Source organism: Mytilus galloprovincialis, chromosome 1 (assembly GCF_965363235.1).
Source record: "Mytilus galloprovincialis chromosome 1, xbMytGall1.hap1.1, whole genome shotgun sequence".
Taxonomy (NCBI): domain Eukaryota; kingdom Metazoa; phylum Mollusca; class Bivalvia; order Mytilida; family Mytilidae; genus Mytilus; species Mytilus galloprovincialis.
Window position 1 is genome coordinate 121,583,615 of NC_134838.1, and position 18,063 is coordinate 121,601,677.

General features: G+C 32.3%; 1 protein-coding gene across 1 annotated transcript in view; it reads right to left on the reverse strand.

Moving 5' to 3' along the window:
* Window positions 1–8,778, reverse strand: part of LOC143055854 (zinc finger SWIM domain-containing protein 5-like) — a 34,842-nt gene extending 26,064 nt beyond the window's left edge. The window contains exons 1-2 of the mRNA XM_076228909.1: window positions 8,387–8,778; window positions 1,304–1,397 (exon numbers count right to left, since the gene is read on the reverse strand). Coding sequence (XP_076085024.1) covers window positions 1,304–1,397; window positions 8,387–8,753 — 461 coding nt within the window. The 5' untranslated portion in view covers window positions 8,754–8,778. The remainder of the gene's footprint in view (window positions 1–1,303; window positions 1,398–8,386) is intronic.
* Between the last annotated feature and the right edge of the window lie 9,285 nt (window positions 8,779–18,063).

The following is an 18,063-nucleotide window of genomic DNA, read 5'->3' on the forward strand; positions in this document are numbered from 1 at the left end:
TGCATATATGTAAATAGAATAATACCATGCATTACAATTCTGAATAAGTTACAAAATTAATGAGAAACCAGTCAGTGTTTACATATTGAAGTCATTAAAAATTATGGCTGGGATCATGCATTCTTTTCTCAAGGGTCAAACTTATTCATTGTGCTACATATTTAAATTGTATGACCTAGCTCGAATTGTAGCTTTTATTTACATTGATGAACTTTTATTAAGGAAGCAATAACTACATTGTGTATCTGCAATTCTGCATCAACTAGCTCAATGACTTACTATACAGATGTCTTTCATAATACAAGTGAATATATCTCTTGCTACTTGTACACATGTACCAAGTCAAAAAGCAACCTCAAATGTACCTGCTGTATATATGTAAATACTGTCATAGGGTACAGACTGTTTTGTCGAATTATTTAATAAAGGAAATAAAGACCCTTTATATAAGATACACAAAGAAGTGGTTAGAATAATATGTTGCCATAGATTATCATTTTAATCATTTTTCTGGAATAATTTATGTTCCTTAGCATTTATCATCTTTCTAAACTTTCAGTTAAAATACCATAAAATAAATGCAAATTCAATTTTTTTATTAATTTGATAGTTTTAAACATCAAGGAATTCCCCCTAGTATAAATTATTGCAACATTAAAGTATGTGTAAAGATTTATGGGTTGGTTTTACCTCAGACATACATACAAAATTTTTAGTTCTTATTTGTCTGATATGGGTTTAATTATAATATATAATGACCATTTTCTATTCTAATACAGGAAATTTATGCCTATCATCTGGTTTGAATACAAAACACAGACAAAGTGATTACATATATGTTTGATAAAAACAATGGTTTCTGAATTCTGATTTCTGAAATGTCTCAAGTAATTGATTTACACACAATACATTTATTTATAAAAGGTGTATGTATAGTCATGTTGATTTACAAATGGTGTATAGTCATGTTGATTTCCCACTTTAGTGTCGTGAATATTGAGTTTCACACAATACTCGTTTATTTATAAATGGTGGATAATAATGTTGATTTCCCCCTTGATGTCTTAATATTGAATATATATTTGTAAATGGTACCACTTGGTAAATAATCAAAACCAATTGCACTCAATTAGATAAAATAATTCAAAAAGGCACACTAGGCCAAACCTAAGTCACCAAGGGTACAAAGTAATCCTCCTTCACATATTTCTAGTGAAAAATAATTAAGACTCAAGTTGATCAAAAGTTTATAGTCTATCATAATGAAACATCCTGGCGCTTATAACACTTGAGGAACACTCACCGATCAAAGCTGATAGAAACTTTATATAGTTTGTCTGTTTCTCCTGAGAATAGTGGATTGGCTGGCTCTGTAACTGTACCACTTAAATGAAAACCTGAAAAAGTACAAGTTCAAATCTATTAAAATGTTTTAAGTTAAGATGCACATGCTTTGTAACTAAATGTGATGAATCTATAATAACAGTACAGTTGGTATAGAACCATTTAAAATTGGGGTTCAGTTGGAAAGCAAATAAAGAAAGTATTTCATATTTGATACAGAATATTTCATAGATGTTAATATATAATCTAATGTTGGTTAACAACATAAGTAGATACTCTGGTCAATATAGATAATTGTATTGACATCCTAGTTTATCCATTCAAACATTATTGATTAGAAATTCTTCAAATTTTTGTTACAATCACTTTGACCAGGTGTAGCCTGACAATGCACAGGACTCCTATAGAAATACTGGTATTATCACAGTCCACTAAACTGTCCATGGCTACGGTAATTAACTCAATGATTTATGATAATTCCTTTAGTGGTCAAGAAATGAGTCAAATTGTTATAATAACAACTGAATGTCCACTGAGAAATTTCAAGCCACTTGTCGATCCTGTAATCTTAGTTTTATTGTCTGTTAACAATACTGTTTTTGTCACTACAAATCTCAACCAAGCCCTTTAAACTATGGGTACCATCTGCTTGGGGGTCTTAATGAGTCAAAGTCTATTTGAAAATGATTAAACTAGTAGAACAATATTTAAAAAAAATTTAAAATGAAAGAATTTGATTCTAAGAAAAACATAAAATAAGTTAATTAAATGCTGATCACAAGTGGAATGTATGGGAAAATCGCAAATCACATTTATTTTATGTGATAACAACAAAAATTAATCAAACTCCCACAAACTACACAGCAGTTTACTAAATAATTCTGTGTGTAAATGGTGCAACAATAATGAATGCACTACACCTATTATGACCTTAGAAATGTCATTCACAAATTTGCAGTGAATGAACATAAATACTCTCCCTTAGTTATCATTACAATAAAACAATATAGAGAATTATGTTGGTTGTGGGGCCAAAAGTTATCATAATACTTATAAAAATATATAAATAATCTGTATTATCATGTAAATATGTTCACTTGAAACCAACCAAAGTCTGCTGTAGCATAAGTAATGTTTCGTATTGAATAATTTAGTTTTTATATATTGACATACCAAACATTCACAAAATTCACTGATATTCAATGAGTGCATGCAAGTTTAAAACTGACCTCAATGGTACAGAGGGAAAGACAATGTTTACCTTTATCCCTTTTTAATTTGTTTATTTTAAATTTAATATTTTTTATCTTTCCTACTTAAAAGGTTCATTCAAAGATAATCTGATTTATTTTTTTTATTTTTACTCCTCATAGTAAAACTGTTTAATTCAGAGGCAGTGAAGGTAATCTAAGGTCAAGGGTCAGTGACCTTGATAACCAGCTGTAACCTACTGGGATATCTGCCAACACTGTGGTGCTAAGGGATATAAACATGTGAAGAATTCCATATGTCCCCTTATCTTCATGTGTTCAGCATCAAGGACCTGTCAATAATTCTCACAGGATTAATATTATTACTGAGCCATCATTATTAATGATTACTTATCTAATTACCAGACTTAAAAAGTCCTTGCCCTAAAACTCTTTGTTATAGCAATGAAATTCAAATATTTTCTGCAAAAACTTTCAGAAAAATTAAATAATCATTGAAAATGAAACACCCTTTTCTACTAAAACTGAAGAATCTAAAGACTTACTTTTAGCATAATTGGAATTGTATACATGTATCCCTTTTCTTATGTGACCCCTATTTCTACAGGTTAAATATCAAATGCATAAATGGTTAAAAAAAAGCTTTATGTATTGGGACTTTACAAGCAAATAATCAGATTTTTAAATACCTAATTATTATCACTATAGATATATATGCAACTTTTCAGAAACTTGTCAATGTACAACAACACACTACAGTCCATTCAATATCTTATTTCATGGAAAAAACTCTCAAATGCAACTTTAGTCATCTAGCTCACTCCCATTCATTTAATTCAGATGATGATTTAAGAAGTCAAAACCTCTTAACTTTTTCAATTTCCTTTTAAAAATATAAATCCTACATTGTTTTATACTCATTGGCTAAAATATTGATATACATATATTTTCAGGAGAAAAATGTTCTTTTTAATATTTAAGTCCATGAAATTATCAATTTGGTTTATAGATCCCCAAAATTGTGTCTACTAAAACAAGACACAAACCTAACCTTCATCATTATTCTAAGGAAAAACAAAAATAAGTTAATATCTGCAGGCTTATGAAAGGTTGTTTTTGAAATATAATGGTATATTTCCTTTTGACCGAAATGACCTGATTACTTTGTCGAGAGGCACATTAAACACCCATTACCATTCACCATTGTACTCATAAAGTAAAGTCTTAAGATTTAAAAGAATGGCCACATACAATGTTCATGATGTAAGACTGATTTTTTTCTATACATTTTGTGAGAGATTGATGTTGACCTTTTAAAAAATGTATGCAATGTGTTTTGTGGAAAAACAACTGAATGGAAAAGTCGGCAACCAGGTCAGATTAAATAGTTACAAAGATTTTAGGATAAATCTAAGATAGACATTTATATGCATCACATTTATTAATAAATGGATCATGCATCTGTCTTTGAAGACATAAGCCTCAGGCCTTATTGATGTACTCATTTTATATAGCACAGAAAGTTTAATAACCAACATGTAACAGATCTCTTTTAAACTATGGACATACAGGTATTCATCCAATATTGTCATTAATGAAGCTATTTCCCCCAAAAAAAATCAATCAAAAAAGCATCAATGCTCAATGCAAAAAATTTTTTGTCACTAGAGATTATGCTGATGTTTACATATATATGCAAATAGATTAAACGCTTGATATACTAGAAAAACATTAAAAAGAAAAATCTAGAAATGTCACAATGTCTGTTTTATGCAACTCATAAACTCCACTCTGCATTTTTTTTACAAAAATAATCTCCAATCATTAAATTCTTATTCTACACATGGTTTAATTTTTAACATACAATGTACACATGTAGCATGATATCTATCCTTCAATAAAATTAATGACAATCAAAATGGACATTGAATCCAGTAGAGCTGGTTATATAGATATTGTAAAAAGTCAGTACTATTGAATCATGAGAGTGAAATGAAATGTGATTGACAACGAAATGTGTGGAGGAAATAAAAAAAAACACTATCACTTATAAAAATTAATCGTTAACTCATTGGAGACTAGCTGTCTACTTTGTCCCACCACAAATGTCCAGCTGGTCACACCTTTACTCAAGTAACTTTTGAAAAATGACCAATACCCTTTAGTTATAATTCCATCTATTGTTGACCAGAACAAACATGGAAAGGTTAAGGCCTTTTGTCATTGAGCCCAATAAAGATTTTCTGTATATATAATAAAATGTGGGTTTAATTGAGATTTGGCTTTGTCATTAGCCTTGCGGAATACCTGTGGTATTATCAATAGCATTAATGATTAAATGTATGCAAAACCTGGCACATGACAAAAACTTGTGCCTTAAGGAAAGTAATTCTTTAAGAACTGTGATGTAGTGTAGTCTGATTTATTAGAATATAAATCAATCTACAAAAAAGTTATCTACATGTACACATTGGCCTACACAATAAAAATTCAATGAGTAATCTCCCCTTACACTTGTTCGATTAATTTCCAGTGGCAAACTTTTGGGGAAAATTGTATTTATTGTAAAAGTTGCTTAACTTCAAAGTCAGACAAAGTGCAAGTATTTCATGCATACGTTCAGAAGAACACACAAGGACATTTAGTCTAAATGAGAGTCTAAGGAGAAAATAAACAACCAGACAACAATGGACTTGGTCAATGTCAATCTTTTATCAAAACATTTAAACATGCATGTTTATGAATATATGTATATGTTGGTTTAAAATCTTTTAAAGAAAAATACAATGCATGACTTTTTAATAAAGGATACTATGCATTTTTTAAATAGCTGTGTGTAATAAATATATATTGTTATAAATGGGTATTGAAAATTATCACAAAGAAACAACACATTTTATATTTCAAAATTTTATTGGGATCAATATCTGAAAACCTGAAAAATAACGGTCTTAGATGATTTTTATACATGTACACTAAGACAACTTTTGCAACTCAATTTGGGTAGATCAAATTGCATATTTCAATAACTGGTACCACTTTTATCAGATAACATAACGTCTATCAAATAATCAAGTTGACATAGCGGTAAAATTCAACTGTCAGTGAACAGGCACTTTGATCACGATTTTCACGGGTCTACATTAAATTCACACTTTCAGAGGGTAATGGGTTTATAAAACATGTTTGTTGTTACCTATTCATTCAGTCTCAGTGTTATTTGACACATCTTTGAGGTAGTTTTCCCTTAAATTCCATCGTGGCGAGTGCTTGTTTACGTATTGGAAGTTGCCATTCCAACGAATGGTCACTTCCGGGTAACGGTACTTCTTTATAAAGTTATAATAATGCATAAAAGTATTATTAAGATAAAATTAAATTACTTGATGGCCTTCCTTTCGATGTGTAGGATATTTCGTAATAGGATATAATTACGTTAAATACGTTTTTGTGAAGCGCCGCTAAGGAACTATTTTGTGATTTCAATGACGTCAGATAGAAACGTAGGTGATAAGGCTAAGAGTATGGAATTTTAAGGTTTATATTTTATATGTCACTTATTTATTGGAATTAAAGGAAAACTTTCTCGATTTTATGGATCTATAACGACATTTTGGGACATGAGCCAGAGTTTTCCTTAGTATTTCAAAGTTATAGTAGATTTTCAGTTCTGTGAGTCACGGATGTATTTCACCGTCAAGTATAAATACAGCGTCGCATTAGCACTTTGGCATATCGTATCTGGCTATCAAGCAGAGCAGAACAATAAACAAAACAACCTTTAAAGTCAACAAAGCTATTTAGGTACAGGATGCATTTTGTAATAAAGCTATTTTACCTTAAGCTATGCGATAGCACTTCAAGTCTATATTTATCTTTTTACATCTTTTGGAATATTAAACTTAAAGCTTACATAAGGACAATAAATATAATAAGCATATTTCATTCTCTCATTATTGTATGATTGATAGGATAAAGTCTTGTAAATCGGTATATTAAAGTTACATCTTGGGTTCAGAAGGCCAGCATCTTACTATTCCAATTTATGATTATACTATGTTATTGCTGATACATGTATATGCATGAGTTATTTATTGAGATATATATATATATATATATATACATGTATATGCATACTGGACAAGAATAAAAGTCATTCTTTTATGCTGGATTCATCATTTTATATATGATAATGCTGGAGTCAACAAACTACACTTAAAACAAGACTAAGTAGAGGAACACTATCAATAAGCAATCATACGGAGTTAAAAGTACACACGACCCCTACTTGCCCGCCTGTAACAATATTTACAAAAATGTACATACATGTACAAGTTAGAATTCAAAAGGTGCTTGATCTGTTGGATAATTTTTAAGACCAATCAAAGCCACTTTCCAAAAGTTAACTGTCAATGTGTGTTGATCAATTATTTTATATATATTCATATTTATGATATGTCCTAAAGATAATTGTTCCTGGAGTTTATTTGCATTTGTGTAAATCATAATGTCTTTACAAAAATTAACTGTGAATGTGTGTTTATCAATTTTTGTATACATATTTATATTCATGATATGTCCTAAAATTAATTGTCCCTGGAGTCTATTTGCACTTGTATAAATCATAACGGCTTAACATATCATAAATGTATAACTGTGCAACCTTCATGTACACTGTACCTGAAGGTCATAGTAGTTGATATTTATTAAGACTATATGAATCCTGGAGGAATATATAGAACCACATTTATTGGGATGTTGACATATTTTGAATGATTTGTTTTCATTTATGAATAATGATGACCACATAGAACACCAAAGATCAATCTCTAGATTTTGTCCCTGAAGTCATACTAATTATGTCCAGTTGGACCTAGAGACATGGTTAATGTCCCCAACTCACTTCCTATAAAACTGTAAAAAAGTAATCAACTTTTAGCTGCAGGATAGCTTCTGTCATAAAATCGGTTATTAGTTTTGAAGGCATGCACTAAAAGTAATATTTATAGCCAAATTTTGGACCTGAAAATCAATTTAATAGATCTTAACTGTAAAATCAATTTGAATTTACAAAATTAACAAGGAAATAGCATAAAAACCTGTTCAGTTGCAACATACTGGCTAATTAACAGGCTCTCTTCTTTGAACATGACAAATGGTTATATTATTTAAAGCAGGATTTCGACTCTCACCAGGTTTCCTTCTAATGAAGAAACCAGAGCATTAGCACTTGATTCAATATCCAATGGTAAAGTCTTATAGGGATTATGACTCCAGGGGCATTTCTGTTCAAAATCAATACCATATATCCTTTGAATAAAGCCTGCAGATTAATTGGGTTACCAATCAGAGGTGATAATGTGATGATCTGATCAATAAACTGATTATTGGATTGTCACAAACAATGGCAGACAAAATTACATGGCATACATTACACAAATTATTATATAATAATGGGGAACAAAGACAAATTCTATTATCTTCAAAGACATGCTGATTGATAATTTCATCATCTATTCTATTTATAAGTCTGAATGAATTAATAAAAACTTTAGAACATTGTTTTCAAATTCCTGTGTGAACAGTCAACTATTGCTATTGATAGTGTTGTGAAACGGTTGACGAATCAATAGTGTCCTGGACTTTACAAGTTTTGTCTGTTTCAGGACAGTCAGTAAAAACTGATCTATTGCGTGTATTAGCTATTAAAAAATATTTTGTTACTATTCAATATGAGGTAATTATATCAAAAACACTTTGCCGGCATGCATGACATACTCGCACTGACATACCCTCATAAAAAGTCAGAGGTGTGGTGAAATGAAACTTACCAATTTGTAAAACATTGTCAACAGCACCGTTTTCAAGAAGCTTTACTCCCAAGTGAAAGGGAAGTTTCTGGTTATCTAAACCATCTTTCGAACAAACAGCAAACGATGAGTACATACAAATATCTCGTTCGTTACGCGGAAATGACCAAAACACAATTCGACTTTGAACAGGCTCTGGAATTCGGTCAAATCTCTGTTCTACCGTTTGAAACGGTATGTTTTCGGCCACAATTTTTGCACAAATGTCAAGAAGGCTCTCCACTTTACACAACTGTCCATTTTTGGAATTGTTAGATCCTGAATTCTTAGCAGTATTATCTTTCCAATTCGAGGAGAAACCAATGCACAACCGTTTCGTTGCTGCCATGAGGAAACATCTGATAACACGATAGACGACAGTACGCATGCGTGTGGGAGGGTTACGCTTGCGTATCTTTTACTATCACTTTTAATGTGCATATCCGGGGCTCACGTGATAACCTATGGGATAGTAATTATTCTTGAATGAAATGTCAACAGGCCCTGTATTCTGTATAGATAAAAAGGTAAACAATCAATGAAAAACATGTGATAATCTTGAATAAAGAATGAATATTATATCAAATAAATTGAAGAAAAATAAGTTAATGATAAACTTCCAACAAAATATTTTTTTTTGTATCAAGGACATATAACTAACATATATACGTCCTTGTTTGTATCAATAAAAACTGTTCATGAATTTTAAAATAAAATAAAACAACAAAGATTAGTACGAAATAAGCACCCGAGAATAAGAGAATACATATGTTAGAAAGACAATTACCAACTTAGTTAAGTTTGTTAAAATGTACATGTAGACAATAGACAATAGACAATAGACAATATTTTATTCGCACAAACACATTTACATTAAATGGTTATGGCATACAAAATTAAGACAATAAACTGACAATAGTTAAATTGATTATAATTATATTAGAGTGACAGTGGTATTCACAGCGAAGAAGAAAAAGGCTATAAATATCAACAGTTAACACATTGTTAATGTTCATGAACAATTAAAAAAAGAACACAAACAAAAATTCGGTTGCATATTAGAAAAAAAATTATACAGATGTATATTGAACTAGATAGCACACATGCTACAGATCGAAGTCTCGTGATAGTATATATATAAGAATATATATGGTTTAGGGGTGGGTATCTTGACCGTTTACAAGTTTTCAAACAAGAGGGGGACCCGGGTGGGGTGACCCCTAGGGACCCCTTTTATTTCATTTCATTTGATTTGTCGTCCCTACAAAAATATATATGGTTTAGGGGTGGGGATCTGGACCGTTAAAAGATAGTAGAACATTCTCAAATTGAGCGGGGTGGGGGTAACCCCCATGGACTCTCCCTATCATCATTTGATGTGTTTTATTGTTCCATACAAGAATATACATGGTTTAGGGGTGGGGATATGGACCGTTTACAAGTTTTCAAACACGAGGGGGTAAGGTGACCCCCTAGGAACTTCCTTTTTATTTCTTTTCATTAGTTTTATTGTCTCCTACAAGAATATATATGGTTTAGGGGTGGGGATCTGGACCGTTTACAAGATAATAGCACATTCTCAAATTAAATGGGGTGGGGTGACCCCCAGGGACTTCCCTTTGATTTCATTTGATTTGTTTTATTGTCCCCTACAAGAATATATATGGTTCAGGGATGAGGATGTGGACCGTTTACAAGGTACTAGCACGTTCTCAAATTGAAAGGGGTGGGGGCGACCCCTAGGGACTTCCCTTTTACATCATTAAATTTGTTTTATCGTCCCGTTCAAGAATATATATGGTTTAGGGGTGGGGATTTAGACCGTTTACAAGATACTAGCATATTCTCAAATTTAAGGAGGTGGGGATGACCCCCCCTCCCCCCCCCCCGGATCCCCCTTTTATATCATGTGATTTGTTTTATTGTCATTTGATCATTTCCGAAGACTGTGTGTGTTTATCACTTAAAGTTTCCACTATGCTAAACCTGTAGTTACAAAACCAATAACTGATCTTGTTAAGTCATTGTCTACCTCAGTCTTTCCAGACTAACTCAAAATTGCCCAGTCGGCACCGATTCATAAAAAAAAACAGTGTACTTTAAAAGGGTAATTACAGACCAGTGAGTGTACTCCCTTCAATTTCCAAAATTTTTGGGACAGCCATTGAGACGCAACTTTCGGAACATTTCAAAAATATTTTTGACTCATTTCTTGCAGCATTTAGAGCAGGTTTCGGCTGTCAATCCACTTTACTAAGAATAATTGAGGACTGGAAGGAAGAAAGCCTTAGACAATGGCAAATACATTGCAGCAACTTTAATGAACCTTATACTAAGCGTTCTATTGCTTACCTCATGATTTATTACTCATGAAGTTAAAACACTATGGTCTGAGTGAATCTGCTCTCCAATTACTAGATAGTTACTTGACTGGTAGAAAACAATGTGTTAAAATTGGTCAAACTATTAGCCCAATGCTTGACATTTATAAAGGTGTATCACAGGGGTCTATATACTAGGCCCAGTTTTATTAAATATTTTTATAAACGATATTTTTCTCTTTCTAAACAACTGTGACTTATATAATTATGCAGATGATCCCAAATACCGTTTCAAAATCTGGATCTTCTTTGGCATCAGTTATTAAATCCTTTGAGGAAGATATTGGTTCACTAAGGCAGCAACCATTTGATTTTCTGGGGGGGGGCTATGGTTTTTTTTTCTGTACAAACTTTTTTTTTCGCCTGCGGCGAAAAACAATCTATTTTTTTCGCGACAAGTCGAAAACAATTTTTTTCTTTCAATTTTAGCATTACATATAGTGGCAGCTGAGGGTGAAACAAACAATTTTTTTTTCTCAGATTCAAAAACAAATTATTTTTTTCTCCAAAAACTGGAAACAAACTTTTTTTTCCAAAAAAAACCATAGCCCCCTCCCCCCCCCCCCCCAGAAAATCAAATGGTTGCAGCCTAATCTCATGGTTCTCACAAAATAAAATGCAGGCTAATCTCGAAAAATTTCAAGCCATAGCGATTGGTAATAAAACACACAAAAACAACATAGTCTTTAACTTAAATATGTTCCTTACGTCGTAACTACGATCTCCTTCCCTTTCATGAATGTGACCTACCGAATTAGACTATTTACCGGATTTGTTATCACATAAGCAACACGACGGGTGCCACATGTGGAGCAGGATCTGCTTACCCTTTTGGAGCACATGAGATCACCCTTAGTTTTTGGTGGGGTTCGTGTTGTTTATTCTTTAGTTTTCTATGTTGTGTCATGTGTACTATTGTTTGTCTGTTTGTCTTTTTCATTTTTAGCCATGGCGTTGTCAGTTTATTTTAGATTTATGAGTTTGACTGTCCCTTTGGTATCTTTCATCCCTCTTTTAATTGGAAATAACATCAAATGCGATGATGAAGTCAAACTACTTGGAATAACCATTGATTTTAAGCTTGGCTTTAACCAACACATATCTAATATATGCAAAAAAGCAGCCAGACAGTTAAATGTTCTGAAAAAAATTGGATTACACTTGAACAAGCAAGCAAAAATGACAATTTACCATTATTTCATTATGTCAAACTTAAGTTACTGTCCACTCACATGGCATATTTGTAGCGAGCGCAACACCCAAAAAAATGAAAAACTGCATGAACGAGCGCTCAGATTGATCTACAATGACCACGCCTGGTAAACCATCTAATCTCAACCAAATGTTGAGACGGAAAAAAGTATTCTGGCACTTCCTGTTGAGCTATTCTGGTTCAAAATATTCAAAATAAACACAGGGTAGGTCGACTTTTCGTCAATTTACTGAAAATCAATGCGTTTTTTGTAAAATCGGAGAATGTCATGCCAGAGATATTTGAATTACAGTTTGTCTCGTGTATAACACAAATGGGACAATACCCCTAACGCGCCTTCAAATGAGGAACACAAAAGTCACGTGTAAACAAAAAATCTCTGTGTAGTGATATTTGACACATTTCTATGATAAACAAATGACTGAGCTGAACCATTAGTGTTAATTTAGAAAGTAAGAGAACACAGAATAAATGTGTAAAAACCATGGAGCTATTAAATGTGTTCAAAGTATTAAAATTTCAAAGAACTTATTGTGTTAAAAATGGGATTTTTTACCATGAGGAGCCACATCGCAAAAGGATACTCGGGGTTTGCTAAATTACGGAAAAATGAATCACACTTCGTACCCCGAAAATTTAACCACATATGTAAAAATGTCTCAGCTTCGAAACAAGCCATCATACATACACAAGTTTACGATATGGGCTGAGCAACAGAAGAAAACGTTACCATTACGGCCTATGGAGAAACAATTGCGCATATTGCCCCAAATGAATGGGATTTAAAATGACATCGTAATGACTTTTCTCTAGCAGGTAAATATGGCCAGCGCAGTCTGCTATTGACAAAATGACAGTGATATCATTGATAAACTAGCATATATATTAGTAAATTAGTATTTTTCTAAAACATTATAAACATAAAATTATAGTTTGTTCTTTTTCTTTACTAATATAATTTCATTATGCTAAATATGTTATAAAGTATGTCATGTTGAGATTTTCTGGTATCGGTTGAGATATTCTGGAACAATGTTGAGATCTTCTGGTGAATGAAATTTTCAACTATAAAAAGGAAGATGTGGTATGACTGCCAATGGGACAACTGTCCACAAGAGACCAACATGACACAGACATTAACAACCATAGGTCACCGTACAGCCTTCAACAATGAGCAAAGCCCATACCGCATAGTCAGCTATAAAAGGCCCCGATATGACAATGCAAAACAATTTAAACGAGAAAACTAAAGGCCTTATTTATAAAAAAAAAAAAATAACGAAAAACAAATATGATTCAATATTTAACACATAAACAAACGACAACCACTGAATTACAGGCTCCTGACTTGGGACAGGCACATACATAAATAATGTGGAGGGGTTAAACATGTTAGCGGAATCCCCCCCCCCTTTTTACCGGGGACAGTGGTATATATAACAGTACAACATAAGAACATAAGAACGAACTATGAAAATCAGTTGAAAAAGGTTTAACTCATCAGATGGACAAACATACAATTGGACGTGGCCGGGTTCTTGAACATCCCGACAACAAAAAGACAATAGGAACAGATCTGAGAGTACTCGCAGTTATCTGACAGCTAGTTCAAAGCCACTAACAACTAATAAAAAAATCATGCAGGTAAGACTAAACTATCAATCCGTACACATCCAACATCCAATGAATTTAGTGTAAAGACGTCATAAACAGTCAGAGAAAAACATGACCTTGTGTAGCTTAGTATCAATTACATATACAACTGTCAAAATTCATAAACTTGCCGTATATTGTTTGACATTTCAACAGTCATTTTAATCTTGTCTGTAGTTATCACAACAGCTTCTAACGAGGCCTTTGGTTGTAATAGAGTCTAAATAGTAAATAGCTGTGTTTTTAAGTACTAGTATTAAAGTTCTAACGCTGGAGATTAAGTCTAGCGTTTGAGATGCAGTTTTGCACAGAATCTTTAACGTCAATAATGTTGTAATTGACATCTCCAGGGCTAGAATTTATTTATTTTTTTATGTGTAACATATTTGTTTTTCGTTCATTTTTTCTTTATATATCAATAAGGCCGTTAGTTTTCTCGTTACAATTGTTTTACATTGTCATTTCGGGGCCTTTTAGAGCTGTCTATGCAGTATGGGCTTTGCTTATTACTGAAGGCCGTACGGCGACCTCTAGTTGTTACTTTATGTGCCATTTTGGTCTCTTGTGGAGAGTTGTATCATTGGCAATCGTACCACAGAAAGAACATTGATAATAAAACGGATACATACAAATTGAAAACAAATCGCGTAAGAAAAATCAATTATTGGTATGTTAGTTTTCTTTGGTATCATTAATATTTTTGGCTCAACTTCTTAATCATGATCAGGCAAAATTATTGGCTTTTTATTCTGACATTATTTTTTTTCTTATTCCTATTCCACCCCATTTTTCGGCATATTACACGTCCGTTTTATTTGGTCATTACATCGCGGACTCCTAACGGATGCAAAAATTGTGTAAATGTAAAACTTTTGTTTATCCTTTCGACGTTAGTTCGAGCTATCTGGTAAGGTGTGACCACAGTTTTTAGCAGATATCGCATGCTTAGCATAGACACACACAATTTTTTTTTAGAATTTAAGTTGACAAGGCCAGAGTTCAAACTAACTATCTCCCACAATTTACCTACGTCGAATCCAATTTTAAAATATTTCAAAAGAAAACTGAATTAATATTCAGAAATGGATAATCATTAAATTCATTCATTTCATCAAAAGTTATTCTCATTTAAAAAATTGCAAAGGAGATGTACATACAATGGAGATTACCCCTAACTGTCATAATCTGAAGGAGAACTGTTCTAGTGGACAAATGTGGAACTATCTCCTGACACTTTTAAGACAGTTCTAGCTAGAACAGTTCTAACAAAGAACTGATTTGGTCATTGGTAAGTTCTATACCTAGAATCGATTTACACAGTTCAACCTGGAACTGATCCTGACAGTTCCAAGGCTAAAAAAATCTTAGTCTCGATCATTCAGCCGCTTTATTTTTCAAAGTAGATATATTTAAATATGCGTCTGGGTAATCGAGACTAAAAAAATCTACGACTAGAACAGAACTGCGACCTGATTTCGCCACGAACGCATCACGATTGTTTTGAACATGTTTAAATTAATAAAAGTTGGCTACTCTCAACACGAATGCCAAGACCTCATCAAGACCGTAACACGACCATACTGCACTACGATCGCCAATAGCATTATATTTTTAGAGATCGTAGTGCGATCACGGCCTAGTGTGACGGGGCCCGGGTTATAATATAAATGTTACTGAATATTACCAAATATTAAGGATTTGCCCTGAATGCAGTTGTGAACAAACATTAAAGTTTTAATTATTTCAATACAACACCTGTGATTACACTAAGTTGGACGTCACTTAGGGAGCTCCCATTTGATTTTTATGGGGGGGGGGGGGGGGGGGGGGGGAGGGCTAGGATGAAAAATTTTGTCCTGCATTTTTTTTTAGTTGTAATCTCTGTCCTGCCTTTTTATTTTTCACTCTATTCGGTCCTGCCTTTTTTTTATTAGTTTATCCTGACTTTTTTTACCTAAATTGTCATCCTGCCTTTTTTTTTTTTTTTTGCATAGTGTCTCATCCTGTCTTTTTTTTTTTTACTCAAAACTCCTGTCCTGCCTATTTTTTTCAAATTTCATCCTAGCCCCCCCCCCCCCCCCCATAAAAATCAAATGGTAGCTCCCTTATAGTACTTACAAAGCGATTTTAAAATCGAATCATATTTTTTTTGTGATAAGTATTATAATGACAAAAATGGCATCTTTTACTCATATTTAAGTTATCACCACCTTTTACCTGAAATAATGTGTACGATAAAATAAACCTAGAAAAGGGGTCCTGTTCGATTGTTTAGTTTTTAACTATTTCATTTCTAAATGAACGCATTTTCGGCATTAAATAAATTTTGATGTCTGTTAGGAATCGAATTCATCCAAATCATATTAATAAATAACCATTGTAAAATAATCTTATTTATATTTGTAAGGCATGCATTTTTCTATCGGTAATGCTTAAAATTGTATCTGAGTGTATTTAGATTTACCACAGACAGAAAACATGAATCAGGTTAACCGTAAAAAAAGGTAAACTCGAATAGTACAGCGCAACCAGAAAGTCTCAACATTGTGACAGAAAGACTCAACCAATACCTTTATATCTCAACCATTTATATTTTTTTTGTTTTTCTGCTCAGAGTAGGCTTGACAAAAAAATATTTGGGCAATTTACAGACGTGGTTATCGTAAAGCCTAAAAAAACACAAATAATTGACATAATTTCTTGCTAGTCATTAATATCATAGCAGTTCTATCGGATTTAAAGAATGTAAACATTATTGTCCGTAGGAGAAAAGTGATTGTGACTTCAATTTAAAATATTTTAAACCAAGAAGAGACATATTAGTTACAATTATGATTTATCTATGGCATTACATTCTCCGATTTTACAAAAAAGTCATTGATTTTCAGTAAATCGACGAAAATTCGACCTACTCTGTGTTTATTTTCAATATTTTGAACCAGAAAAGCTCAACAGGAAGTGCCAGAATACTTTTTTCCGGCTCAACCATTTGGTTGAGATTAGATGGTTTACCAGGCGTGATGACTACAATAAATTATATGAACAACTACTTGAACAATCTAAATTACCAACTCTTAAAATCAGACGCATGAGAACCATGGCATTAGAAACTTACAAAATTTTAACAAAATCCAGTCCTGAGTTTTTACACAATATATTAAATCTTAAAGATAACTCACATTATTTTAGATAATTTGTAATTTTTCATTTGTTTTAAATATCAAGTCGGTTAAGAGCTCTACAGAGCTCATGTTTACCTTGTTGAATTGTACATATCATGCCCGACTATAAATAAAATTTACTTCTTACTTACTTATACATATATATTATATATCTCTGGCCACTAGTTTTTCAGTATCAGAAATAAATTGAAAACATATGATGTTCTATACTGTACATCGCATTAAAAAGAGTTATATCTTTAATCGTTGACAGTGTAGTAGGAAGTGATTTCCATCTTCATTATCATAAAGGATCGACTAGTTAGACAAGTTCTTTGATTTCAAGGTAAAGTGGTATATCTGGTTGCTCTTCACTACTAAGTAAGGTATGCATAATCACATTTCTTGTTTTTGTATATAAATAAATTTGGTGTTTTTACTGTCTTCTGATTGGTTAAAATTATTAGTTTTATTTTCAATGTTGTCAATTTTGATGGCGACACGCCCACTCTGACGTTGTGTATTCATACGCCAACATGTGTGTACGTTGTTATTGTTAATATAAATGATAAAAAAAGTTCTTTGGGCCTTATTTTTGATAGACATTTATTTATAATGAATGGCAATAATTTATTTTGATTTTATTGAACCATAAAACTAATTTTGGACTCTTCACATTTTACATAATCCACTTCGCGGATTATTCAATGTGAAGAGTAAAAAAATTAGTTTTATGGTTCAATAAATTCAAAATAGATAATAGCCATTCATTAAGTAAACATCTAGTTTCGAAAGTTTGAATTCTTGTTTCACTTCAAAGCTTTTATGCAGAAAAAGTTTGGTTTTCGTTGTTTAAATCGAGGATTTCCTTGTTTTTATTTATCAATGTTTATATAGATTTATGTAAAATAAAGATATCGAAATAATTTCTGAGAAATTGCATTAATTATCATTGTTAAATAAATTAAGGGTTGAATGACGTCGTCACAATAGCGATTGAAATGATACGTTCAGGAAATCTAGTATACTTAATGTAACTTAGCGGTTCATTTCCGACTCCATTTCTTTCGGATAAGTACGATAAGATGCTTTATTTCAGAGACAAAAGTTCACAAATAACATCAACACCCGGGTGCACATATACTGTTATGTATATAAAATTCATGACATAAGAGCTTGCGAGTGCAATATATGTCCTACGAGGGACAATATTCCCAAATATTCATGCAATAACCCTTTTATTGTATAGCA